The sequence below is a fragment of the Phodopus roborovskii genome, unplaced genomic scaffold, assembly GCF_943737965.1.
Source record: "Phodopus roborovskii unplaced genomic scaffold, PHOROB, whole genome shotgun sequence".
In the NCBI taxonomy this organism is placed as follows: Eukaryota; Metazoa; Chordata; class Mammalia; order Rodentia; family Cricetidae; genus Phodopus; species Phodopus roborovskii.
Genome location: NW_026126636.1, coordinates 14183635 through 14211262, shown reverse-complemented (window position 1 = coordinate 14211262; position 27628 = coordinate 14183635). Strand labels below are relative to the sequence as shown.

General features: G+C 45.7%; 1 protein-coding gene across 1 annotated transcript; it reads left to right on the top strand.

The window, feature by feature from the left end:
• Positions 1-229: 229 nt before the first annotated feature.
• On the top strand, positions 230-24291 carry LOC127238493 (NACHT, LRR and PYD domains-containing protein 4C). The gene is made up of 9 exons (XM_051207111.1): positions 230-506; positions 5076-6648; positions 10890-11048; positions 11437-11604; positions 14544-14711; positions 16810-16980; positions 20754-20924; positions 22307-22477; positions 24198-24291. Exons 1-9 carry the CDS (start codon positions 230-232, stop codon positions 24289-24291), a joined length of 2952 nt encoding a protein of 983 aa, XP_051063068.1.
• Positions 24292-27628: the final 3337 nt, after the last annotated feature.

Sequence of the window (27628 nt, the reverse complement as noted above, 5' to 3'; positions counted from 1 at the left end):
AGTTAGAGCTGTGCCACCACAGCCTGCTTCTCACACAAGTGCCCAGGATGCAAACGCAGGTCCTTCAAGTTGCTCAGCAAACACTTCCCCAGCTCACCCACCTCCCCAGCCCCTTGACGCCATCTTTTAAAATAACCCGCTGCTTGCCTGATTTCCCCACAGATCTCGTCTGTTTCTTCCTCCTGGTGGTTGTCTCTCCGAAGACCGGTCTGTTCTTCCTTAAGACAGGATGGCGTCTTTCTTTTCCGATTTTGGCCTTATGTGGTACCTGGAAGAGCTAAACAAGAAGGAGTTCATGAAATTCAAGGAGGCCCTCAAGCAGGAGATGGTGCAGTATGGGTTGCAGCAGATTCCTTGGACTGAGGTGAAGAAGGCGTCACGAGAAGACCTTGCCAATTTGCTGGTGAAGCATTATGAGCACAAGAAAGCCTGGGATATGACCTTCAGAATCTTCCAGAATATCGATAGGATGGATCTCAGGGAGAGGGCAGAAAGAGAGATTGCTGGTGAGTTGGTCCAGGCTTCTTTGCCATGAGGTTCCTGTCATAGTTTTGATAACTCTTCTTATGCCCAACTTCAACAGGACAAGCAGGTGTGGTGGACATTAGTCCACTTGAGGAAGGAGGCAGATTCATGTAGAAATGTTAGCTCTTGTCTGTGTAGACAAATGCATGAAGGTTTCATGCCCTAACTTACCTAGATTGTTAAACTTGCACCGAGGACATGGTAATTTACTCTTTCGTGGAGACTGGAGACTTACCTCTAGAGTGAAGTGGTAGCTCTGGATTTGGGCTGGCAGCAATAGCAAACCCCTGGGGGTGCAGGAAGATGTCTCTGTCTGTGGAAACATGAGAATCTGACTTCAGAAACCACATAGAAACCAGGCGCTGTAGCAAGCTGGCCCTTCAGCATGGCATGCTCGAAGCCAGCTGCAAAAAGAAAATAAATCTTGTCTCAAAAAATTAGGTGGAGGCTGGGCTGGAGAGATTGCTCAGTGGTTAAGAACACCTGCTACTCTTTCATCTGACCTGGGCTCAGTTTCTAAAACCTAGGTGGTGCATCACAGCTATTCATATAACCCAAGGTCGGGGAGTCCAATGCCACCTTCATCTGTCTCCTGAGGGCACTGCATGCATGTGGTACACAGGCATGTATGCAGACAAAAGCACCCACATGCATCAGCACCTGAAGAAGACACCCAACGTTTGCCTCTGGTCTGCACGTGCATGGGTGCTGTGCCCCTCCCCCCACTTGCCCACCCGCACACCTGTCACACATGTATTCGTACAACTGTGTAATCCAGTGTGAAATCAGAGTTCTCTGTCTTTGTCCTGGCTGGGCCTGTTTTGATCTTTAATAAGCAAACGTGCATAATGAAAAAAGCCATGCTCCATAACGAGGTGGTCTGAAGAGTCACATGCATATCTATCCTGGTGCAAGGTATCACGGATTCAGTTCACTGATCATCTTAGGTCTGTGGCTACATCAGGTTCTTTATCCCTCAGTCTTTTGTTTGTTGTTTTAAAAATGTCTCTGTGCTGTACTTTCTATATATTAAATATCTTTAATTTAGGATCAAAGTGTATGAGAACAGCTAGTAACTGCCTTCCGTGTATGTGAGAGTGCCTGCATGTATGTATGTATGTGTACCATGTGTGTACTCTGCCCTGGAGGATGAAGAGGCTGATGTATGTATGTGTACCATGTGTGTACTCTGCCCTGGAGGCAGAAGAGGGCGGGATGTGAGGTCCATGTGGCCGCCCGGGGGGGGGGTTCCGGTTTTAGGTCTTCTGGTACTGGACAGTCCTGTGAATGTCTCCCTGTGGATGCTTGGAAATGAACCCAGGTGTTCTGGGTGTTTTAACCACTGAGCCATCTCTTGCCCCACCAATGTGTTAAAGCATCATACCAAGTCTTGTGTATATCTTTATCTTTTAGTCTGTGTGTGCTTTAGGCTCCATTGTGTTTCCTAGTGTCCTCATTCCCTTCATTTCCTTTTCAGATATATCTTTTTAGTTTTTCAAGACAGGGTTTCTCTGTGTAGCTTCAGAGCCTGTTCTGGAACTTGAAGACCAGCCTGGCCTCCAACTCACAGAGATCCAGCTGCCTCTGCACTCCCTAGTAATGGTATTAAAGGTGTGTGCCACCCCTGCCCAGCTTCTGTTCAGCTACTTCTAATCAATAAGAAATCCACCTATTGGCTTCTTATGAGGTTTTTACGTTAGCATTTGTGTGTTCACAAATACACTTGCATACCATAGTGCACAAACAGAGAACAACTTTTCATAGTTATTTCTGCTTCTAACAGTTGGGTCTCTGGGACCAAACTCAGGTCGTCCGGCTCATTGTCAAGAGCCTTTACCTCCTAAGATTCCATCTCTTAGTTCGTAAATTTAGTGCAAACATTTTACACATGCAGTTGGCCTTGCTTTTCCTCAGACTCCATCGATTACCCAACTGTCCTTTAATTTATATTGAACACCCTTTAGACTGTTACACTCGGCATACAAATAAATTTCAGTATAAAATGTTCCTGTGTGTGTATATGTGTATCATTGTGCTTTGTAAATAGCATTCCCTCCCTGGGACTCTCCTCCTCTCCTCCCTCCCTCTAGTTCCCTCTTGAGCCCTAGATAGACTCCTTTTGGCTTCCATGCTATATCTCAGGGAAGTTGTATATTCTGAACATTTTTACTGTATCTTTAAAATTGCATGGATACCTGTGGGTCTGTATGTTGGTTTACATATATGAGTGCAGTGCCTGCAGAGGCCTTGGATCCCTCTGGAACTGGGTCATAGGCTATTGTGAGGCACCTGATGTGTGTGCTTGTAACCTTTCTTAGGTAGTCTTCAAGAGGAGACACTGCTCTTAACTGCTGAGTCATCCCTCCCAGCCCCATTGTTCTAAACTTTAACATCAGCGTGTAGTATCTGGAACATTATAATGTGATGAAATTATGTAACTGCTATTATGCCAGTCTTCTACTGATAGTAATACAGTTTTTTACAGTCTTGTGCTGTTGGGGCAATCGGGTGCAATTATATTCTCTTAGTGTGTGTGCATCTGTGTATCCTGCACAGGTTGACAAGATAAGGGTCCATGCAATCTGCCATGCTTAGTTGATCTTTCTGCTGTTAGAGGAGAGCTGCTACATGCATCAGATGGTTCTGTGTGGTACAGGGAATTATCTATGATGCCATGATTTGGGTTTTGAACGACTACGTTAATTACATAGAAATTCAAAGTAAAATAATAAATAACAGGTAGATCATAGATGATAGATAGATAGATAGATAGATAGATAGATAGATAGATAGATGGGTGATAGGTAGGTGGGTAAATAATAACACATCATTAAATTTGGCACTCAAAACATCCAATCCAAGTAGACTGGGAAGGCTCTTTAAGACAGCCATCTGGGCCCCAATCAGGGGCGCAGCGTGCAGGGAGCTCCTCTCGAGCAACCCCCGGGTGGAAAGGCCGGAAAAAATTCCCCCCCTCTCCATCCCATGACAGGGGTGCCATAATGGGTTTAGGGAGAAACCTGGTGCCAGGGAAACTCCCAGGAACCCACAGGGTGACCCCCAGCTAAGACTCCTAGCAGTAGTGGAGTGGGTCCCTGGATTAGCCATCTACTGTACTCAGATTGGTGACTACTGTAATTGTCATCAGAGAGTCTTTATCCAGTAACTGATGGAAGCAGATGCAGAGATCCACAGCCAAGCACTGGGCCAAGCTCCTGGAGTCCAGCTGAAGAGAGGGAGGAAGGATTGTATGAGATTTGATGGGGGAAACCCAGAGAGACAGCTTACCCAAGCTGTCAGGACTGACAGCTGGGGGAGCCTGCATGGGACCAACTTAACCCTCTACACGTGGATGGTGACATTGTGTATCTTGGTCTGTGTGTGGGGCTCCTAGTAGTGGGACCAGGATCTGTCCCTGATGCTTGAGCTGGCTTTTTGGAGCCAATGCCCTCTGATGGCATGCAGAGGGGAGGAGCTTGGTCCTGCCTCAACTTGATAGGCCATGCCCTGTTGACCCCCCTCCCCATGGGAGGCCTGCACCTTTCTGATGAGTGGGTGGGGGGGTAGGAAGGAGGTGGGGGAAGGAATGGGAGGATAATAAGGAGGCATTGCTGTGGTTGGTATGTAAAATAAATTTTTAAAAAATTGATTTAGAAAAGAGCAAATAGTGGTAGGAAGGTTATGTGGTCAAACCCTGCTCTCTGTGCACCCAGCGCCCAGCTAGGAAAGTTGGAGTCAGTTGGGGCTCCCAATGAGTTGTCGCTCCATGGCTGAGTTTGCCCTGGTTCTAGTTCAGGCTCAGTTTCCTCTACTCCAGGTACTTGTATATCATGGGCTAAGCAGTCACAATAATTGCTAGGAAGGGTTCACGTTCTGGCCGTTCTCCAGTGCGTGGTGTTTTTACCCTCGAGCTCTGTTATTCTCTTCCCTTCCTGTTGCAGAGTTAGGTGTCAGTCTGTTCCCAGACAGGAACCCACAGAAGGCACTCGACTTGTTAGGGCCTGAAGTGGGAAGAGGGGACACCCCAGCTCTGGTGCCAGCCTCTGAAATAGCGTGTGACAGTTTAACAGTGACATTCATTACACACACAAAGGCAAGCTGTGCTCAAGGGCCAGAGAAAATCTCACATTAACCAACATTGTTCTGGGCCTACAGCTTACAGATCCCTAAAAACATACATGGTAAGCTGGCTGAAGGAACGACTCAGTGGTTAGGAGCATGCCCTGCTCCTGCAGAGGACCCGAGTTCAATTCCCAGTACCCATGTGAGGTGGCTTATGGAAAACTGTAACTCCAGCTCCCAGGGGGAGAGGAGATTCACACCTCTGGCCTCCACAAGAACCCACTAACACACACTCACACATACACACACACACACACACATACACACATGCATGCACACACGCACGCATGCATGCACACAAACACACACACACCATGATTAAAAACAAATGTTTTTAAGGTTACATCCTGAGAATTAAAATATCAAAGTCAGATCATTAACTTTGATGTGTTGTGGATTTTTTTCTTCTCTCATGCTCACTGGCTCAGGACTCTCAAAGATGTATCAAGCTCATTTGAAGAAGAAGCTGTACCAGGATTGGTCCAGAAAGTTCAACGACCTGTTTCAGAATAACCTGATTCAGAAGTACACCCAGGACGAATGCAGCAGCTTTGAGTATCTTTTCACACCAAAGGCAACTGAGAAGCAGCCACACACAGTGGTCTTCAGAGGAGTGTCAGGGATCGGCAAGACACTGATGATGGCCAAGCTAACGCTGGCCTGGTCAGATGGCCAGGTGTTTCAGAACAAATTCTCCTACATCTTCTCCCTGTGCTGCCATGACATAAAGCAGTTGAAGACAGCGAGCCTGGCTGACCTGATCTCCAGAGAGTGGCCCAGCCCCTCAGCTCCCATAGTGGAGATAGTATCCGAACCCGAGAAGCTCCTGTTCATCATTGACAGCTTAGAAGCGCTGAATTGTGATTTGGCTGAACCGGAATTGGAGCTGTGTGATAATTGGATGGAGAAGCGGCCAGTGAATATACTGCTGAGCAGTTTGCTCAGGAGGAAGATACTCCCAGAATCCTCTCTCCTTATCACTGCTACCCCAGAGACTTTTGAGAAGTTGAAGAGCAGGTTAAACTACACAGAGTTGAGAGTAATTATGGGACTAAATGAGAGCAGTAGGGAGACCTGCTTCAAAACCTTGTTCCAAGATGACAACACAGCGGAAGAAGTCTTCAGGTTGGTAAGGGAAAATGAACAGGTGTTTGATATATGTCAGGTCCCTGCAATCTGCTGGCTGGTGGGTACTTGTCTAAAAAACGAGATAGAGAAGGGAGGAGACCCGGCCTCCATCTGCCGACGTACCACCTCCGTGTACACCACTTTTATCCTCAATTTGTTCATTCCCAAAAGTGCTCAAAATCCAAGTAAAAAAGGCAAAAACCTACTTCTGAAGTTGTGTTCCCTGGCTGCTGAGGGCATCTGGACTGACAAATTTGCATTTAACCAGGAGGACTTTGGGGAAAATGGGATTGTCACCTCAGACATCTCCACACTGCTGAACATGAGGATATTTCTGAAGGCCATGAACTCCGAGAATATGTACACGTTCTTCCACCCGTCCGTCCAGGAGTTCTGTGCCGCCATGTTTTACCTGGTGAAGAGCCACAGCGACCACCATAGTAAAGACGTTCAGGGGATAGAGGCACTGCTGCTCACGTTTCTAAAGAAAGTCAGGGTGCAGTGGATTTTCGTGGGCTGTTTCATCTTTGGCCTTCTGCACAAATCGGAACAAGAGAAGCTAGAGATGTTTTTTGGCTACCAGTTGTCCCAGGAGGTAAAGCAGAAGTTGTGTGAGAGCCTGGAGAAGATCAGTGCCGACGAAGAGCTTCGGGAACAAGTCGATGACATGAAGCTGTTTTACTGTCTGTTTGAGATGGAGGACGAGGCTTTTGTCATGCAGACAATGAGCTTCCTGCAGCAGATCAAGTTTGTGGCCAAGGATTATTCTGACCTGATTGTGGCCTCCTACTGCTTGAAGTACTGTTCTACCCTGAAGACGCTATCCTTTTCAACCCAAGACATCCTGCAGGAAGAGCGAGAACACAGCTATCTGTGAGTCCATTCACTGTCTTTCTCCTCTGGCTCCTCGGAATCCTCCCCTGTGTAGTTTGATTCCTATAGAATCCCAATTCAGTACTTGCCCTGACTGGCTGTCCAGTGCTGATTGTCCAGCCCAGAAACCACATACACACAAACTACAGGAACAGGCCCAGCAGGTTGTGTGTGTGTGCATGTATATGTATGTATATATGTATGTATACATATATGTATATGTGTATATGTGTGCATATACACATGCCTACATGTGTGTGCATATGTACATATGTGCATGTGTACATGTGTGTATGTATATACATATGTGTTATATGTGCTTGGGCATACATATATACATATAAAAGGAAAAGGATATCAGTTTGTGAGTGGTAGGCATGTCAATGAGAGAGGAAAAGTGATAAATTTTGATTTCAACTAAACATATTTTTAAAAATAAATTTAACAAGAAAGTAGTACTTTGAAAAAACAAATTTTTTTTCAACAGCTTCTGTTTTGTTTTGGTTTTTTTTTTTAAGATTTTTATTTCATGTGTCTGTGACTGCATGTTGGTATACACTTGTATGGAGATGGCTTCAGTGGCCAGGAGAGGGCATCAGATCCCCTGGAGCTGTAATTACAGGTGATTTATAGTCTGCCCAAGTGTGGGTTCTGAGATCCAAATTCATATTCTCAAGAAACATGAGCAACTCTTAACTTAACCACTGATCTGCCTCTAGTCCAACAGGCTCCATTTTTTTAACTTAATTTTATATAACAAAGTCCAATTAAATGAAAACAAACATTTATACACAATATTTGGGAATTTGAGCGTCGTTCTTTCCAAACTACTTCCTGCTGGTAAGGAGTGCTGTCTTGGGGGATTCGAAGAAGATTCAGATATCCTGGCTGTAGTCTGTAAGGCTGTTTTGTCCAGCTGTTTTGAATGTAGGATCAGCTTGTACTCTGTTTCAGGTGGTCTGGCATGATCAAACCACATTAGTCTGGAAGGAATCCACATCTTTTCATTTTCTGTGGAAACAAAAATAGAAATCCTTTTCCCCAGTAACTTGTCCTTCAACTTAAATTTTGGAGTCAAAGCATTTTTTTTAATTTTTTATTTTACATGTTGATCCCAGTTCCCTCTCCCTCCCTCCCTCTCTCCCTCCCTCCCTCTCCCCAGCCCTCCCTTCCTCCTTCCCTCCCTTTTACCCTCTCTGCCCTCTCACATGCACTCTAACAACCCTCCCCTCCCATCCCCCCACCCCAATTCCATATGTAGGGGAATGCCATCCAGTTGGGGTCATGTAGATCTGACAGGTCCCAACAGGCTCCATTTTGAGCCTTGGATTGACTGTCTTAAAGATATGCTATTTGGGGGCCTGGAGAGATGTCTCAGAGGTTAAGAGTACTGGCTGCCTCCTCCAGAGGTACTGGGTTCAATTCCCAGCAACCACATGGTGGCTCACAACCATCTGTAATGAGATCTGGTGTCCTGTTGCATGTAGGCAAATGTGCAAGTAGAACAGTGTGTATATAGTGATTTTTTTTTAATTTTTTGAGACAAGAAGCTGTGGCAAGTCTAGAACTCAGATATCCATCTGCCTGTATCCAGAGACCTGGGGTTAAAGGCATGTGCCACAGTGCCTGGCTTTTTCTGTTAATTGTGAGTTGTGTGTATTTATAGAGTGACAGGTGTATTGTCTTATATACGCAGGGTCTGAGGAAGTGGCTCAGCTGGCTTAGTATTGCCTGTAGTATTGCACAGGCCCTGGATTTGTTCCCCGGTATCACATAGTGGTACATGCCTGTAACCCCAACCTGATCAGAAACTCAGGGTCATCCTTGGTTGTACAGCAAGTGCATGGCAAGCTAGAATAGACAAGACAGACTGTCTAAAGAATAAAAAACAAAAATACTGCTCAAGCGGGGCCACGTACATAAGATATCTCACGCTAGTAGCTCCAGCCCTGGGGAAACTGAGGCAAGAGGACTTCTGAGCATTTCACACTAGTCTGGTTTGCATACATAGTAGGTTCCAGGTTAGTCTGGTCTAACGAGTCAGGTCCTGTCTCAAAACACATACATGTGTATAATTTGTGATCTCTCGTCTATTTTTGTTTCCATCCTGGGGTTGGAATTCAGGGCCTCATGTGTGCCAAGTGTTAGCTCTTCACCAGGAACTGGGGGCCCTGCACATTTTTTTTTTTGAGACACGGTCTAGCTTTCTGTTGACTGTGTAATCCAGGCTGGACTCAAACTTTTGATTCTTGTGCAGGAGTAGAGTAGGCTTGGTTGACTCTTGTGGAGCCCTGGAGTTTATTCTTTGTTACAGTGACCTCATTATCCAAGCAGCAGTGGTATTAACCCCCCCCCCATATTATGGGGATGAAGTGTGATGGTCTGCATCCTGAGTGTTTTCCTAGATACGAGCATCACACTCAGACTCTTTTTCCCCCCACCCCCTCAGACTTTCTTCATCTCCTAACTGCAAACTCTTTTTCAAAAGTTAAATGTTGCTGGGTAATGGCATCTAACACATTTAATCCCAGCACTAGGGAGGCAGAGGCAGGCAGATCTCTGAGTTCAAGTTCAGCCTGGTCTGCAGAGATAGTTCCAGAACATCTAGTACTGTTACATTGAGAAACCTTGTTTTGGAGAAAAAAAAAATGTCAAATGTTATCAAACAAGGGGATGGCCCTGTCACTGCACAAGTAAGTTCGAGACCTACTGAGTCATTGCCAGGAGCCACATAGTTTTTAAAACGCTATGCAAAGTAGCATGTTCCTATATTACCAGCACTGGGGAGGCAAAGACATCAAAGTACATAAGCACACACAGGCACTCACTAACATGCACACGCAAAAACATGTTAACTGACTCATACTCAGAAATCATATTAGGTGGGCTGGCAAGATGGCTCAGCAACAATTAAAGGTAACTATACTCAAATGTGATGACCTAAATTTAATCCCTTAGTCCCTATGGTAGGAAAACTGGTGCCTGCACGCACACGCACACACTCACACACACACACACACATACACACACACACACACACACACACACACACACACACACACACACACACACACACACACACATACACACACACACACACGCACACACACACGCGCACACACACACGCACGCACACGCACACAGACGCACACACACACACACACATACTCACACACACACACAGCGTAAGAACTGTTAGAAGGAAAGTTTGATTATCCTGTTAGAGATTAGGAAAGTGAGTAGAGAAATCAAGTATATTGTATTAGATTATTCACCAAGAAAGTAGCCACAGCCAAGCCTGGGCCCAGGAGATGCTTGCTCTAGCTTTTAACCCGGCGTCTCCGGCATCCTGCCTCCTTCTCATTCTAAAACCAGCAAGGTTATCTGTGAGATAGGTCTTCTCAACCTCAGCCCCTCCAAACCATCCTGGTTGTCTGTCCTTCCGGGAGAGCAGGGAGCGCGTGTGAAAGTCCCAGGCTGCAATCTCAATTGGCCTAGATAATAAAATCTCAGAGTCAGATATGGAGGGAAGAGAGATCAGAGAGAAGAGGCAAGCCACAGCACACCTTACCTCCTTCTGTCTCAGCAGACGAGAGGATTCCTATTTCTCCCTGCTTATATTCTGTCTCTGCCAACTACCCCACCTCCTGTCTGCCTGTACAGACCTCCACACCTCTGTGGTTAAGCTCCGTTCTCTGATCTTCAGGCAGGCTTTATTTGTACAAGCAAGACATCACCACACCACACAAACCTGGTTCCCAATGTGTAGGATTCTCAGAAACACCTCCTGCCTTTACCCAATAGATATAAGCTGTACCTCCACACTCAATTGTAATAACCAGAGTGCTGTGTCTGGCTGTGAACTGTGATCATGAACTTAAGTACCCTTGCTCTGGTCAGGGAATCGGTTTACAGCTGCATTTGTGTGCAGTGAATGGCTTGTCTTAACTGTTTGGTAAATGAATAGACTGTGAAACCACTGGCAGGTTTTACCATTCATTTATGTTCATTTTGTGTGTGGGAATGTTTTGCCTATGTTCATTCATGAACGCCATGTGTGTACAGTGCCCATGGTGGCCAAGACACTGTGTCATCCCCCTGGAATTGGAATTGTGGATGGTTGTAGCCACAGTGTGAAGGCTGGGAACTGAACAAGGGTCCTCTTTGTGGACAAATGAGCCATCTCTGCAGCCCCTTGAATTAACATGTCAACAATGGAATATCCGTCTTTCTCCTCTCAGGGAAAAGCTGCTCATCTGTTGGCAAGATGTGTGCTCTGTGCTTGCAAGCTGTCAGCAAATGCAGACCCTCCAGGTGAAAGACACTTATCTCAATGAGTCGGCCTTCTTAGTGTTGTATACTCATCTGCAGCATCCCAGCTGTAACCCTCATATATTACAGTAAGTGAAAGGTGGACTCGATTCAGCCACATCACAGAAGTAACGGGCTAAGCCCCCACCACCTCTCAGAGAACATGGAGTCTGGCCAGCTTGGCACCACTGATGTCTGTCGCTGACCATCTCCACAAGGGCTGTCCCGGAAATTGTAGGATGAGAGCCTGTGTGAGCTCCTCTCACTGGATGCTAGCAGCTCCCTCTTGTGACTGCCAGCCTTGTCTCCAAACATTTCTCAGAGTTCCACATGGAAGAGAAAAATCAACTGGTTTCAGAACCAGTGAGGTGTGTGGCTGGGTCACGGGGATTAGAGTAGTCACTACAGGGACACAGGGCGTGGTCAAAGATTAGAGCTTGGGCTGTGTGGGAACTGATGGATCTCATTGTTCTGCAGGGTAAACAACGTGTCCTTCTCGGGCAACAACCACCTGTTCTTTGAGCTGCTGAATCAGAAACAGAGCCTGAGACACTTGGACCTCAGCCTCACTTCCCTCTCCCGCAGTGACATGAAAATGTTGTACGACATGCTGAACCAGGACGAGTGTAACATAGAAAAGCTCCTGTAAGTTTTCTGTTCGCCTAGCTCATTGGCTCCCATCAAAACAGGCATCTGGTTTATGCTCCATCTTGCTGTGATTAAAAAACAAGCAAAACAAAACAAAACAAAAAGTCCCCCACAATTCCCGGTCATGGGGCAGCACTGTCAGAGGTCAGGGTGGTAGAAACTCGGAGCAGACAGCCACATGCTGTCCACAGTCAAGAACAAAGAATAGTAGATTCCTGTGTGCACGCTCGTGTCAGCTAACTTTCTCTGCTCATGCACAGTCCAGGACCCTCCTTTCTGAGGAATGGTGCCACCCACAGGGGACAGGTCTGGCCACCTTAGTTGATGTCATCAAGAAATTGCCCACAGGTCATCCCCATCTAGGGAATCCCCCATGGAGACTCCCTTTCGATGCGATTGTGGATTGTGTCAAGTTGACACTTAAAACCATCACAGGAGGACTACAGTTTAAAATCTGTGCACCCACCTGTCACCTGCAAACTTAGTCACCTTAAAAACTGATCACAGCTGCCAGTTGGATGGATCCATGTGGTAAGGCGCTCGCTGCCAACCTTACAACCTGGGTTCTGTCCACAGGACCCGCATGGAGAAAGGACAGAGCCGACCTCCATGAGCTCTGCTCTTTTGCTCCATGTGCGTCCTGTGCACACGCATACAAACAATAAGTACATGTAAGTTTTAAAAGCTTTAAACTCTGGGCTGTTCTGAGCACTTGTTGCTCTTCCAGAGGACCCGGGGGGTTCAGTTCTCGGCACCCACGTGGTGGCTCACAGCCATCTGTAACTCTAGTTCCAGGGCATCTGATGCCTTCTCCTGGCCTCTGCAGGCACCAGGTATGCGTGTGCTGCAGGCACAGATGCAGGCAAAACGCTCACACATGAAAGAGAAAGTAAGTAATCTACTTTAGATTGCTTAATTAAACTGACTGTGGAATGTGAAATGGCCTAGGTAGGTGTAACCACCCAGGACACCATTGCTTCTGTTCGCCTTTGTGGGCTCTGACATACCTTAGAACTGAGAACTCTCGCTTGCTGTAATGTACGTTTGCTGGTTGCAAGACTCCACTTGCTGGAAGATAGGTGCTTGCTGAACCGTGCATGGCGGGTGTTGAGATCTGAAAAATTGCAGTTCTGACTGACGGTCAGCTAGATGAGAAACCCTATGGCTATGGAGCACATGTAGAGAAATCTCAGATATTGTTGGTGGGGTGAATTTGGTTAAAGAGGATATCGTGTGCTTCACACATAACATCCGCAGATGGGCAAGACTGTGGTATTGGAGGTGTCCTTGTTTGGGGCTAGTGACCGAACAGGGGTTGGGGATGAATATGGAAGATAACAGATCTAGTCGTGTACAGTTTCGTGCTAATTTTCTGCCCTGGATACTGGAGTTCTCTATGGTTCTATGATAGCCATGCTTTTGCTTTTGAATGATTGAGCATTCTCTCCACCCTGAGTCCCCTCCCCCTTCTGCCTTCCTTTCCTACCGCAGGGCAGGCCTTTATCATGTTATGGGGTAGTCATAATAACCTTGGTTAGTACTGGATTAAAGTCAGCCATACCCAGGAGCACAGATCTTTTACACTGTGTGAGTGCTCTCTCCGTTCTCTGTTATAGATCCAGAAGGGTCAGTCCTTCCCTGGACAAGGAGTCTTAGAGGGTGTTTGCAATAAACATGCTGAATCCTGGGGTAGGCAAACCATCCTCACTCCCAGACTCCAGTTTCAGCAAGCTTAAACAGCACATCACACTTTACCATTATAGTGTACATTACAACTTTTAACTCAAGAGCATTCAAGTCATAGACACACACACACACACACACACACACACACACACACATACTAATAAATAAATGTACTTTTTAAAATCTGGGTTGGAAAGATGCTCAGTGGTTAAGCGTTCTTGCTGCTCATGGTGACACCCAGGTTTAAGTCTCTGCATCCACACTGAATGAGTGGCTTACAACCACTGGTAATTCTACTTCTAGGGAATGTGACAGCCCCTTCCAGCCTCTGTCGGTACCAAGCACATGCCTGATGCACATACATACATGTAGACAGACACTCATATACATTAAAAATAATCTTTGTTTTTTTTAAGAACAGTGTTGAATTCTGAAAGGTCCCAAACCTTCATGGTGACAGCAAAGGGATATTTTATCTTATTTTGGAAGAAATCCATGTAATTATGTTGTCCTCTTATGGTTAAACATCAGCTATCAAGTCATCCTGCAAATGCTGTGGAAAAGGCTAACAATATTGTGTTTGCAATAGGTATATTTTCTTTTTTATATTTATTTATTTTTATTTTACATATTGATTCCAGTTCCTTCTCCCTCCCTCTCTCTCACCCTCACATGCACCACAACACCCTCCCATCCCATCCCCCCCACTCCACAGGGAGGGTGATACCTACCAGGAGGGGTCATCAAAGTCTGTCGAGTCATTTGGAGTAGGGACTAGGCCCTTCCTCCTGCCTCTTGATTAAGGCAGTTATCCCTCCATGGGGAATGTGCTCCCAAAGTCCTTTCGTGCACCAGGGATACATCCTGGTTCCATTGTCAGAGGTCCCTTAGACTGCCCAGTCCTTCTGGCTGAGACCCATGTTCAGGAGGTCTGAGTCAGTCCCATGCTGGATTCCCAGATATCAAGTGGGGGCCGTTAGCTCCTCCTTGTTCAGGTCAGCTATATCTGTGGGTTTCTGCAGCCTGGTCTTGTCCTCCCTCCCTGCATCTGGATTCCAATTCGGCTCAGTGTTTAGCTGTGGGTGTCTGCTTTTGTTTTCCATCAGCTACTAGATGAGGGCTCCGTGATGGTGGATAAGTTAGTCATCGATCTCATTACCAGGGAAGGGCATTTGTGGTAGCCTTTCCACTGAGCAAGGGGACATGTTGGGAAGCCAGAGGGGAATGTGACATTCTTCTTTCCCCTGCAGATTGAAAGACTCCCATCTTTCCCCCGATGACTGCATGATCTTTGCCTGCACCCTGATCAGCAGCAAGAAGCTGACGCATCTTAATGTCGCATGCAACAGCTTGGACAAAGGGATACACTTGCTCTGCAAGGCTTTGTGCCACCCAGACTGTGTTCTGAAGAACTTAGTGTAAGTGCTCATGGTGGGGAGGGGCGCTGGGGAGGAACTGGAGGAGGGGAACGCCTCGGTGGGGAAGAGTCCTTGCCATGCCTGCAACAGCAGTGCACTCTCTGTTTCCCAGAGCTGAGGGGGGAGATAGGTGGCTCCTAAAGCTCCAGGGTCGGCCATATTGGTGAGCTCCAGTGTCAAAACGGGGCAGGGAGCAACTGTGGAAGATAGCAGCAACAGCCTCTGGCCTCCACGGGGCGCACATGTAGCACAGACTCTAGATTCCTGAGGCAGCATAGAGAGAAGGAAGGTAGAAGAGAAACTAGAGGCTAATCTTGACAGGGCAGACTGCTTATTCCCAAGCTGCAAAGGACAGACAGTCTCCTGTGGGAAAGGGTGGCTGTGTGGGTAGCTGTGGCTCTTCATAGGAGTGGAGTGAGAGTGATGTTTGCTCCCATAAGGGGCCAGGACAGTGTCCTTTGTGCTTTCTTTCCTTAGCCTTAGATTGCACCATGGGGTGCCTGGACAGTTCCACATTCTTTATCCTTGAGTCGTCATATCTTTTCTGTGCTTACCCATTTACCAGAAAGAGGGATTTGTAGGAACCCTGTCCGGTAACCAAGGCATTCTATCACACCACACAGAAAGTAATTAACTCTAACGTCTGCCCATTGAAAGAGTCCCAGGGAGGAAATTTCAAGCCTAAACCTAAGGACTGCAGACAAGCTGAGGGACTTGGGAAGATGGCTCCATGGTTAAGAATGCACACACTGCTCTTGCAGAAGATGTGCTTGTTTCCCAACACCTGTGTCAAGCAATTTAACCACCGCTTGTAGCTCTGGACTGAAGGAATCTAACAACTCTGCTGGCCTCCCCGGGTTCCCCACACATACTCTTACAGACAGATCCACTAAACTTCCAAAGGTGTTAGGTTAGATTACAGTGCCTAAACAGACACACAGACCTTTGTCAGTGACTTGTTTCTGGCATGCAGAGTAGGTTCTAAGCCTGCACAGTCATAGTGGAATGCCCATGAGCCCCTTTACTCTTTTTGTGCTGAATGAGCCTTTCCTGTAGTTGTGCACAGAGAGGGTGGGTAGACTAACGTGGAAGAGAGTTAGGGTCTATAGAACATAGAGGAGAATGACAGATGGCTTGGTGCTTTGGAGGGGACCAAGCGATTAAAATTTATTTCCTATTGGGATAGTGTTAAGTGTCAACTTGGCACAATGTAGACTCTCCTGAGAAAAGTCTCAGTGAAGAACTGTCTAGATGAAATAGGTCCACAAGCTTGTCTGTGAAGGACTGTCTTCATTCTGTACATTGATGGGAGAAGGCCCAGCCCACTGTGGGCAGCACCATTCCCTCTGTTCAGGTCCTGAATTACATAAGAGTAGGAAACATGAACTGAGCAACAGGCATGCTTTGGACCCTGGATGTGATGCTACCAGTTGTTTAAAGTTTCTGCCCCTCCCCCTTTGGCTTCCCGTAATGAGGGACTGCAATCTGGAATAGTGAAAAGAGCCTCTCTCCCCAAAGTTGGTTTTTTTTTTTTTGTTTGTTTTGTTTTTTGTTTGTATGTTCTTTTTTTGTTTTTTCCAGACAGCGTTTCTCTGTGTGGTTTTGAAGCCTGTCCTAGAACTTGTTCTGCAGGCCAGGCTGGCCTCAAACTCAAAGAGATCCATCTGCTTCTTTCTCGCCAGTTCTTAGATTAATGGTGTACACTGCCACCACAGTTCCCAAATTTGCTTTTTGTAAGGCTATTTTTGTCACAGCAACAGAAATGAAAGTAAACCACATATTTTTCATATTATTCATTATATAAGACAACATGGATGTGGTTGTCTATATGACAATACCGTGTAATTATAAAAAGTATCATTAAAACCAGTTGATCAAAGCACTGCTAATGTAAAAGGTACAGGTTAGCATCAGGTAAGGTCTTCCAGACAAGCATTGTCAGTGAATTTTACTCAGTTTCGATACTAGAGCAGATATGAGTCAGAAGAAATGTTAAGCTAGGAGTTCCTTGTCTTGTTTGAATGTTTTGTTACTGTGTGTAAAGTTGTGGAAATGTTACACACACACACATTCACATGCCTGACTTTCCCTCCCACAGGTTGGCCAACTGCTCCCTCAGTGAGCAATGCTGGGATTACCTTTCTGATGTTCTTAAACGGAACAAAACCCTGACTCACCTAGACATCAGCTCCAATGACCTGAAGGACAAAGGACTTAAGGTTCTTTGCAAGGCTCTGAGTCTCCCGGAAAGTGTCCTGAATACATTACGGTAAATTTCTTTGAGCTTGACATTGGAGGCCCTGCCTAGGGATCCTTAATATCTGTCTGTAACCAAGATTATGGAGATTAGGCTTACTCACCTCAAGTACCTAGTGAGCCTTTCCCAAGGACAATTTGATACCTTGACCTCTGTGTCGAGGTTTTGGTACATTGTGGGCAGCCACCCAGAATATAGACACAAGGGACTGAGAGAAATAAAGGAATCATGACTTGTGTCCAAGAGATGGTTGAGATGTTTGGAGCAGGTGCTAGGAGATGAATATCATCAGGTGGAAACCTGGACCCCAATTGTGGATAGAAGGTCGTATTCTTAGTTTTTCTTGTCACCGTGATTGTGATGAAATACTGGACAGAAGGGACTTAAAGGAATCAGGGTTCATTGTAGGTTATGGGATGGAATGTTCTAATCTCTCCTGGTGGAGAAAAACAGCACGGCAGAGTGTCCTGGTGGTGGCGGGGGTGTGTAAAATCCTTCACGTCTTTGTGGATTGGGAAGCATGGAGTGGAACCAAGAGCAGGGATACTGATAGGACCCTTAAGCCCACACCCAGTGGCCCACAAACAACTGTGAGACCCCAGTATTCCACAGCCCCCATAACCTCCCCAAACAGCGCCCCTACCTGGAGACCCAGTGTTTAAACAGTGAGCCTATAGGGAGACATCGCAACCCCAAAGATAGAATAAGACAGGGCAGAGGGGACCCAGAACCCTGTGTGGACTGGTTAATGTGGGAGGGATAAACAGTAATGGGGAGAGAGGTGGCAGACCTCTCTCATTTCAGGTTATAAAACTGAGAGGTGTTGGGGTAATTTAGAGTGGTTGTTATTCTGACCATGCCACGTGGATTAGTGTCCCAGGATCAAATGGCTTTCATGCGGGACTTGGGAGAACAGTTTTACTTACTCTGTTGTGGCACCTCAGTCCCATTTTTATCCTCCCTACAAAGGATTGAGGAACAGAATGAAAACACAAAAGTGGAACATGGGGATTTTTTCCTCTAATGATGACTTTGGCTATTTTTAGAAAGTAAAAACCACTGAAAAAATGTCAGATACAATATATTTTAAAAGTATCTAGAGCTGGGCGGTATTGGCACACACCGTTAATCCCAGCACTCAGGATGCAGAGACATGTGGATCTGTGTGAGTTCAAGGTCATCCTGGACTATGAGTGATTTACAAGGATAGGCTCCAAAGGTCCATGGAACAACATTGTCTCAAAAAATAAGAGAGAGTGAGAGAGAGAGAGAGAGAGAGAGAGAGAGGCTCATAAATTACAAGAGACATGAGAAGATTTCAAGGGTAGACTAGAAAATTGTAATGTATTAGTGAACCCCATCTCCAACGCAAAAGTTACAAGAGGCTCAGGGTAATAGCCCAGTGGCAGCGTTTGCCTTCCATGCGCCAGGTCCTACCTTCAACCCCAAATGTCAGACTAAAATAATCTACATGAGACATTTAATGATAAAGGTGAAATTTCCACTCTATCGCAAAACAAGATTGCCTGCAGTCCCTTCTGTTCTAGAGAGTCCTGGAAAACCCAGTAAGAGCTAATGGTTTCTTTAGGCAGGTGAGTGTGGCAAGGAATTTCTAAACCCACCCTTAAGGGAACAACAAAGGAAGAAACCACTTATTCTATTTATATGATATAAATGAATTTTATATATATATACATATATATGTATATATATATTCTAAAAAATATACAGATAATTTCTCCAAACAGGTGTGCCACCTAATCACCCCAAACACTGCCACCGACTGAAAAACAGGTGTTGAAATACCTGAGACCTGGAGGTCGGTTCTCATTCCAGCCACCACATACTGTATGTATTTCAACATGAAGTAAACCAGCAGAATTCAGTCTATACTACCGAAATGTAATTACCTAGAAATAAGGTTTGTCACAATAGGTGAGACTTTTGTGTACAATATTATCAAATAATAGTGTAAATGAAGAAAAGGAAATCCATGCTCAAATACTGAAGTCATATTTCAAAAGTTGGTTCTCCATAAATGAAATGTGGTTTTAATGAAACACTGGTAGAAATATACTGGTTTATTTGGGTTGTTGTACTCGGAAAGAAACTTCTAAAATATGCAGAGTTCCTTATGGTGACCCACACCTGAAACCACAGCACAGAGTTCCTTATGGTGACACCTGAAACCACAGCACTCGGGAGATGGTCTTAGGGGACTCTCTGGGGGTACAAGGGCAATCTGGGCTAGAATGAGAACCTATCTCAAAAAAAAAAAAAATAGATAAAGAAGAGTAAGAAAAAGACAAATGGGACTTTCAACAAGCCAAAAATGCAAACACCTTAAGAATATAGGAGTTGGGTGTGGTGGCACACACCTTTAATCCCAGCACTCAGGAAGCAGGGGCAGGTAGATCTCTATGAGTTCAAGGCTAGCATGGTCTACAAAGTGGGTTCCAGAGCAGCCAGGGCTACACAGAGAATCCCTGCTTCCAAAAAAAAAAAAAAAAAAAAAAGAAGAAGAAAAAGAAAAAGATTATGAGATGAAAAGCATCACTCAAAATATTGTCCCAGATTCAATAGTTGTGTGAGAGCTGGGCAGATGTGGGGGAGCTCACAGCCCTTGCTTCTCTTGAATGGAACTTAATAAGTTCAGCTCCCAACACCTACGTCCTGAGGCTCACAATCATCTGTAACTCCAGCTGCAGGAGCTCTAACAATCTACACTGACCACTGTGAGCACCTGCTTACATGTGGCAGGCACACACACAAATTCACCTTTTTTCTTTTTAAGTGCTGTTAGATTCGCATAACAATTTGAGAAGTCAGAAGTGGGCCCCTCAGAAGCAAGCTCATCACCTTAGGGTTCATAAAAAACAAGTGGATGGAAGATGGTTCAGGGAACAGCAGGCTTCAGCAAGGGTTCCTAGTCAGCTACCTTTCCCTGTGGGTGGCGAAGGCTCCAATGCCAGCCATCTTTCGTCCCTTGATGCAGAGTGTGGAGGAACCGTGAAAGCCACACGGTAGGCGCCCCCAGGCCCGCCTTATCCATGGTTTGGGTTACCCATAGTCAGTACACCCGCTCCGTTTCCATACTCAATCCCTGCTCAAAAGTATCATTTAATATAATATTGTTCCAGCTTCTACTTTATTCAAGATTTATTTATTAGTTATGCATAGTGTTCTGCCTGCATGTCTGCCCACATGCCAGAAGAGGGCACCGGATCTCATTACAGGTGATTGTGTGCCACCATGTGGTTGCTGGGAATTGAACTCAGGACCTCTAGAAGAGCAGCCAGTGCTCTTAACCTCTGAGCCATCTCTCCAGCCCCTTATTCCAACTTTTAAAAAGATTTCTTTACTGCATTTTATGTGTGCACTTCTGAGTGTATGTATGTGTGTGCCATGGGCGTAAAAGTACCCAAGGAGGCTGGAAGAGGGAATCAGATCCCCTGGAACTGGAGTGACAGGTGGCTGTGAGCTGCCTGACATGGGTTCAGGCATCCAAACCTGGGTCCTCTGCAAGAGCAGTGTGCTCTGAGCCTCCGAGCCATCTCTCCAGCCCCGTTTTAACGTTTATTACAATGTGTTGTATTTGATCTGCCCCATCACTGTTAGAATCTTAGTATGCCTGGGTTTCTTTGTTGTCCTCTGTGGACCATTGAGGAGATGATGTTATCCGAAGGGCTCATTGCTTTCTGCAGTTTTGGGCATCACTGAGTCTTGTGTAAGACCTCCTCTTTGGGTCAAGGAGTAACCAGTGTATTATGACTTGTCTCTTGCAGTTTGATAAATTGTCTCATTACCACTAGTGGCTGCCAAGACCTGGCTGAAGTCCTCAGCATCAACCAGAACCTGAAAAACCTCCAGATTTCCAAAAATAAGCTTCAAGACGCTGGAGTGAAGCTTCTGTGTGATGCTATCAAACAACCCAACTGCCACTTAGAGATGATTGGGTGGGTGTCATCAAGGTCATAGCTGTGTCCTTGAGGGTGATGAAAGGTGGGAGATTAACGTGCAGACACAGAAATTAAAACTCCGTGGGGACAGCATAGTGTTAGCAGTGGTTGTATTAATAAGGCACTTCAAAACCTCAAGACTGGAAGCAATGAGCCTGGGCATTCTTATAAAACTTATCTCAACTGGACGTACTTATAAAACATGATCATCCAGAAGCGTGTGATGTGGGGCAGCCTCTCTGTTGGGAATGGAGGCAGGATAAGCAAATGGTGCATGCATGGATGTATAGATGGACAGCATAGATACATGGATACCCAGATGGATGCCAAGATGGATACATGGATGTGCAGATAGATGCCAAGATGGGTAGATGAATGACTGCATAGATGGGGGAATGATTGACGGTTACATGCATGGGGTGGAATGTTATTATATGGATGGGTGCATATTTGGCTGTATTAGTGTATAGATGATTGGGTGGGTGGTTAGGTGGGTAAACAGATGGCTGATTGATGGCTGCAGGCTTAGATGTATGGTATTCATGGACTGAAGCATGTATAGGATAGGTAGCTATTACAAGGCGGGAACATAGATGGATGGTGGCTGCATGCATAGGTGGTTGGGTGGATGCATGGATAGATGTCCACTGGAGATGACTAGTGTGACTAGCCCATGTCTCTTTGACTTATGTGTCTGGACTAACTGATGTGGCAACTGTTTTGTCTGCAGTGACAAACACAGACCGAGTGGCTCTTGCAGCAGAGATTTATTGCCGAGGCTAGACGTGAGATGACGCTGTGCCCTCAGCAGGGCGGCTTTAGGGGACCAAGACTAGTCCCCTCACTGACCTGAAAATGGCTGTCTTCTCCCTGAGGCTTCAGTTGTACAAGATTAGATCCCACCCTATTGTCCTCATTGCAACGTAGTTTCCTCTGTAAAGGTCCTGTCCCAGAATCCAGTCCCAGGAGACAGGGGCTTCGCACCTCAACATATGCATTTTGAGGGGACATAGTTTAGTTCATAGCAAAAGGAGTCTTCAAGGGTTAAAAGCAAAAGGTATTAAGGTGTCCTGAGGTGTAGTCTCAGAGCTCACCAACCCTTCACTGTATTACCCAGTGCCAGCTACAGTTTCACCCCAGGTTCAAGGGCTGGGATAGCAGATCTGGTGGAACAGTAGTTCATTCACCACAGACGTGGATATAGAGAAAGGGCAGGTGTGGTCACATCTGCCAGAGAAGGGGATGTGATGCCATGGACACTGGGCTTTTAAGAGATGGTATGGAGGGTATGGAATGAGTGTCGGCTAAATGACCACCTTACATCTCACCCATTATATGCCGCCTTCAGCTGTGACGTGGAACTGTTCTTTTTGTTGCAGGTTGGAAGGCTGTGAGCTAACTGGCGCCTGTTGTGAGGACCTGGCTTCCATTTTTAGCCAGAATAAAACCCTGTGGGCAATCAGCCTGAGGCAGAACGCCTTGGACCGCCGTGGGATGCTTATGTTGTGTGAGGCTGTGAAACATCACAGGTGTACGCTGCATATACTTGGGTGAGCTGGCCTCTGTGTTTCTTAATGGGAAGAGCTGTGGGGCTGAGGAGGGTTAGACTGAGATCTGAAATGTGCATCTGGGGTGATGACTCAGTGTATAGAGTGCTTGCCACACAGGCATGAAGACCGGATTTTCTTACCAGGGGCTACATGAAAATAACCATGGGTTTTACACCCGTAATCTCGGTATTAGAGAAGGAAGTAATAGGAAGGAGGATCCTTAATGCTCAGTGACCATCCTGTCTGGTCAAATTGTTGAGTTCCAGGCCAATTGAGAGGCCTCTCCATCTCAAAAGTCAAGAGTAATACCTGACATGGACCTCTGTCGTCTGCATGTTCACACACACACACACACACACACACACACACACACACACACACACACACACACGGTGTTTGGTCACTCCGATGAGAACCATGCCCCTGTTACAGCAGTAGACATATCTTGTCTTGCACCCCTACTCCTACTGAGGGACTGGGCAGTTAACTGGTATCTGAGGAGGAGATGCCATAAAATAATTTAAAAATTCTAATCAAAAACAAATTCAACTAGTGTTCTCTCACTTGGGGGCTGTTGTGTCAGGTGTCGTAGATTAAGTGTAAAGCTGCTCCTTGTCCTGTGACTTGTGAGTGACAAGAACTGGTGAAATTTGCTACTATCATTACTAAAGCAATAACGCGTCGACATAAATGTAGATATAACTTAACATTTATGCAGGCAGACCTGACTTGAGTTGTTCGGCTCCACAATATGAAGGCATCCCCTTTCAGCCATTCATTTTCCTCTTTCATCAGGGTAGGCGATCATTGCATGAGATAATCGACGTCTTAATATAAGCTGGGCTTTGTGATGGGTGATGTCAAAGGTTTTTTTTTTTGTTTGTTTGTTTTGTTTTTGTTTTTTGTTTTTTTTTTTGCCTATCTGGAGATTAACGTGGGTGCCCGGAGAATATTTAAGATAGACTAAATGAGCTAGGGTGGTCTGCTTGAACGTAAAAGTTTATATTATATTAATGATATTGAGCATAAAGGTTTATATTGTCATGTAAACATGTGATATAAACATACAAATATATATCAAATAAATATATTCAGACTACTTTATATCAGCATAAGATATTTATAAATATGATATGTACTTTTGTTATAATCCTCAGCATTTATGTTTGTGATTTATTCTCCCCCCTCCCTTGGTCTTCAAACCTATATAGATCAAGGTATCTTTTGTGAAAGTATATAGGTGAGTTTGGGTTTCAGGTGTGTGGGGATTGTGCATATGTGAGCATGGAGACCCCACGCCATCCACTGGGACATGGGGCTAACCAGTTCTGTTAAGGTGGTAGGCTGCCAAGACCTAGGAACCTGCCAGTCTGCTTCCTTGCTTCTTGGACCACAGGCGTGTTTGTGTGTTCCCAGCTTTTTATGTGAGTGCTAAGGATTAACCTCAGGTCCTTGGGTTTGTATAGCAAACACTTTCCTGGGAGAGCTGACTCCCCAGGTCCCAAGATCAGGTTCATTTTAAGTTGTTATTACGCTATTCCTTTCTAGAAAAATCAAAACCTTATGGGGTGTCCAACCTTTTGACATGGCAATATAGCCACACATACACAGTTCACCTCATCTCATCTCTGCAGGTTCTGGCACACATATAAATTTTAAAAAGTTGAAAAGCCTACAAGAGTGAATTAATGAGAGCTGTCCATTTTGTATGTCTTTCCAGGCTGCAAATTACCGACTTTGATAAGGAAACCCAGAGGCTTCTGATTGCTGAGGAGGAGAAAAATCCCCACTTGGCCATCATAGGCAGTGAGTAAGCTGGAGCAGAAAACGAGAGTGGACATCTCCAGAAGAATGGGGTTTTTCTTTTGACCCTCTTGTATACAAAAATTAACAGACTGACAAAATTCCAGTGAGATAGGATTTCTTTGTGCCTTTCCCATCCAGATGTTTCATCAGATAGATGTGACTTTTTATTTGCAGAGCATTCAAAGGCCTACATGCTAGAAATCACTGCGTTATAATGACATTTTCCCTCACTGGTGTGTTAAGCACCCAAGAAAGCGTTTTATCTTTAAATGCTTCAGAAATCTCTTAAAATGAGATTTGCCTGTTGGTGGATTACTGGAGACATAATGGATATATAGGCAATAGTGGAACCCTAGAAGGTTGTTGGAGGAAATTTCAATTGGCTATGTGTAAGACATCTTTAGCAGGAGGGCCTATACCCAACACTCACTCACATAATAGAAACTGTTGCTGTTTGTGTTTTGTGTTAAATAATAATTTAGGCAATTAGCAATTCTACTGGCTTCTAGTCTCAAATGTTAATGCATACATAAAGAGGATTTGTTTTACTTTTATACAAATATTTGCATGTTGAAATAAAAATTATTTACAAAAACAGACTGACAGCTGAATTTGATCTACATATTCCAGTTTGCTTATTTGCAAGTGCCTTCCTAGTTGTATGTGTTTGGGGAGAGGGGTATGTGCACATGAGTGTAGGTTCCTACAAAGGCCACAAGAAGGCGTCTAATCCCATGGGGCTGGAGTTACAGGCAGCCATGAGCTGTCTCACATGGGTGCTGGGAACTGAACTTACATCCTCTGTAAGAGCAGCATCTTAGAGTTCCTATTGCTGTGAAGAGACACCATGGCCACGGCCACTCTTATAAAGGAAAACATTTCAACGGGGTGGCTGGCTTACGGTTTAGAGATCCAGTCCAGTGTCCTAATGGGAAATGGCGGCATGTGGGCAGACATCAAGCTGGAGAGGTAGCTGACAGTTCTACATGGTATGTGGATAACAGGAAGTTGCCAGGCTTGGCGGGACTTTCTGGAGCTATCTTGAGTTATTCACTTCCTATGTTAAGGAATTCCTCCTGGCTGGAGTGGTTTCAGCTCCTCTTGGGACACACTCTTGTTTCACTTCCTAGAAAAATCCTGTCCTAAAAATCCTGTTGTTTACACCTCACTTCTGCATCCGGTGTCTTAGGAAGATTCTCTCCAAGATGGCATAATCTGCCTCACAACTGCCTGTAACTCCAGTTCCAAGGATCTGATGCCATCTTCTGGTCACTATGGGCATCACACTTGACATGCACAGACACAGACACACACAGACACACACACACACACACACACACACACACACACACGCACTACCCATCTTCCAAGACAAGAAAAGATTATAGAATATTAGGGGATGGCAGTGGCAGAGGGCAATGAAAGAATGGGCAGGTGCCCTGATAGGATGTCCACACCAACCCCTGCAGGAAGCAGTTAACATTCTTCAACAAGTTCCTGCCCACCTGCACCCTAAGTCAGAGGTCAATAGAAAAGGGACCAGGCACCAGGGAGTGGTGGGTAATAGCACGTGGTGTGAAAATGAGAGAATGTGAGTTCAAATCTGTGGCACTCAGATAAAAATCTGGGCATGGCATGCATGGTGTACAGAGCCAGGGAGTGGAGACGAACCATGGGAAAGGAGAAGGATTGGCTCAGGACGCGCCAAGACCAGACATTTATTTGACCCAGAGGGACAGAGAGCTGGGAATAAGTAAGACAAACAACGGAAAGGGGACAAAGGAGAGGGTAAGGGGAACAAGGCAGAGGATACAGGGATAAATCCCAGAGGGACAAAGGACTGGATAGAGAGGAGACAGATGTGGCCCATACACAAATGGCAGATTACAAAGGCAGACAGGGAAACTCCATGTTAGGACAAGGTGTTTAATTTTAACTGGACATGTTAATTAGGTGAGCCTAAAAGTATTGATTGCTGGACATCAATACTTCCACAGCTGGACCTTGGCAGTCAGCCTCGGGAGGAGGAAGCAGCCAAATAATGGACTAGACTTTGACGGATAGCTTTAGGAATTATTCTGATGGTCTTTTAGCAAGGCAGAGGGGATGGGGGAGAAGGGCAAGGCCTGTCAGAGCCACAAGCTCCGGTGGGCTGGGGCCCCTTCCCCAGGAGCCCGCTGGCCATCCAGCCTAGCAGAAACAGTGGACTTGGGGATTGGAGAGAGATCCTGTCTCAGCACAATGGTGGAGAGTGGTAAGAGAAACCTCCCAACATCTTCTGGCCTCTGAGCATGGGTGCAGTGCGCTGATTAGAGGCACTGAACTTCACCTGGGACATTGGGATGACAGAGAGGTTGATGACAGCCCCTTCAGAACTTCAGGTCCTTTAATGATTAGGAATAATAATCTCCGAGTCCAATTAGTGCCGACCATGTGTGTATAGGTGTGCATAAGTGCAGAGCCGTACACTCGGGTATGAACAACTTACCAACAGCTCCCTTTTCCCAAAGGAAAGCAACTCTCTCCGTCAGCAGCTGTCAGTCACCAAGAGCTTCTGAGAGAGCCTTATCGATAGGAATAAGGCTTATGGAGCCCTGTCCCCCGCCCACCGTGCTGGCTTTTGACTGGCTTCAGCTTGTGCCATTCTTGTGCAGGCAACCGCAGCTGCCATTTGTTTGTCTTGAGGCAGGGTCTCACTGGCTTGGAATTCACCTGGGCTCACAGACCAGCCCTCCGCAGAGACCCGCATGGCTCTGCTTCCCCTACTCTTGGATTGCAATGACCCAACACACTCACAAGTTTTATATGAGTTCTGGGGATCAAACTTGGGTCATCAATGCTTGGCCAGCAAGCACTACCAATGAGCTATCTTTCTGGCCCAAGTATTACTTTGAGAGAGGGTCTTGCCATGAAGCAAAGGCACGCTGGCCAAAATCCAAGACCTCCCTGACTCGACAACCTCCCAAGTTCTGAGGCCATAGGCATGGGTTCCCATTCCTGGCCAAGAAATACGTTTCAGTATTTCACATGTTCATGTATTTCAGCTGAGTAATGTTACTGTCCTTTTCCTCCTTTTATTAGTACTTTCAGAATTTCAAATAATGCAGTTTGATCATATTCACCTCCTCCCTAACCCCTTCCAGATCCACCCCGTCTTCTTACCCACCCTAAAGTCCCTTTTAATTTGGGGGGGTGGGAGGATCTGGAACCTTTATGGTTTACAGAATGTTTTCTCTTTTATCCTTAATGTCAACATTTGGTGAACTTCTAGGGAGGGAAGGCAGGTTTCTCCAAATGACTACCATGTATACCTACACACCCACCCAACTGAACCTTGCATTTCAA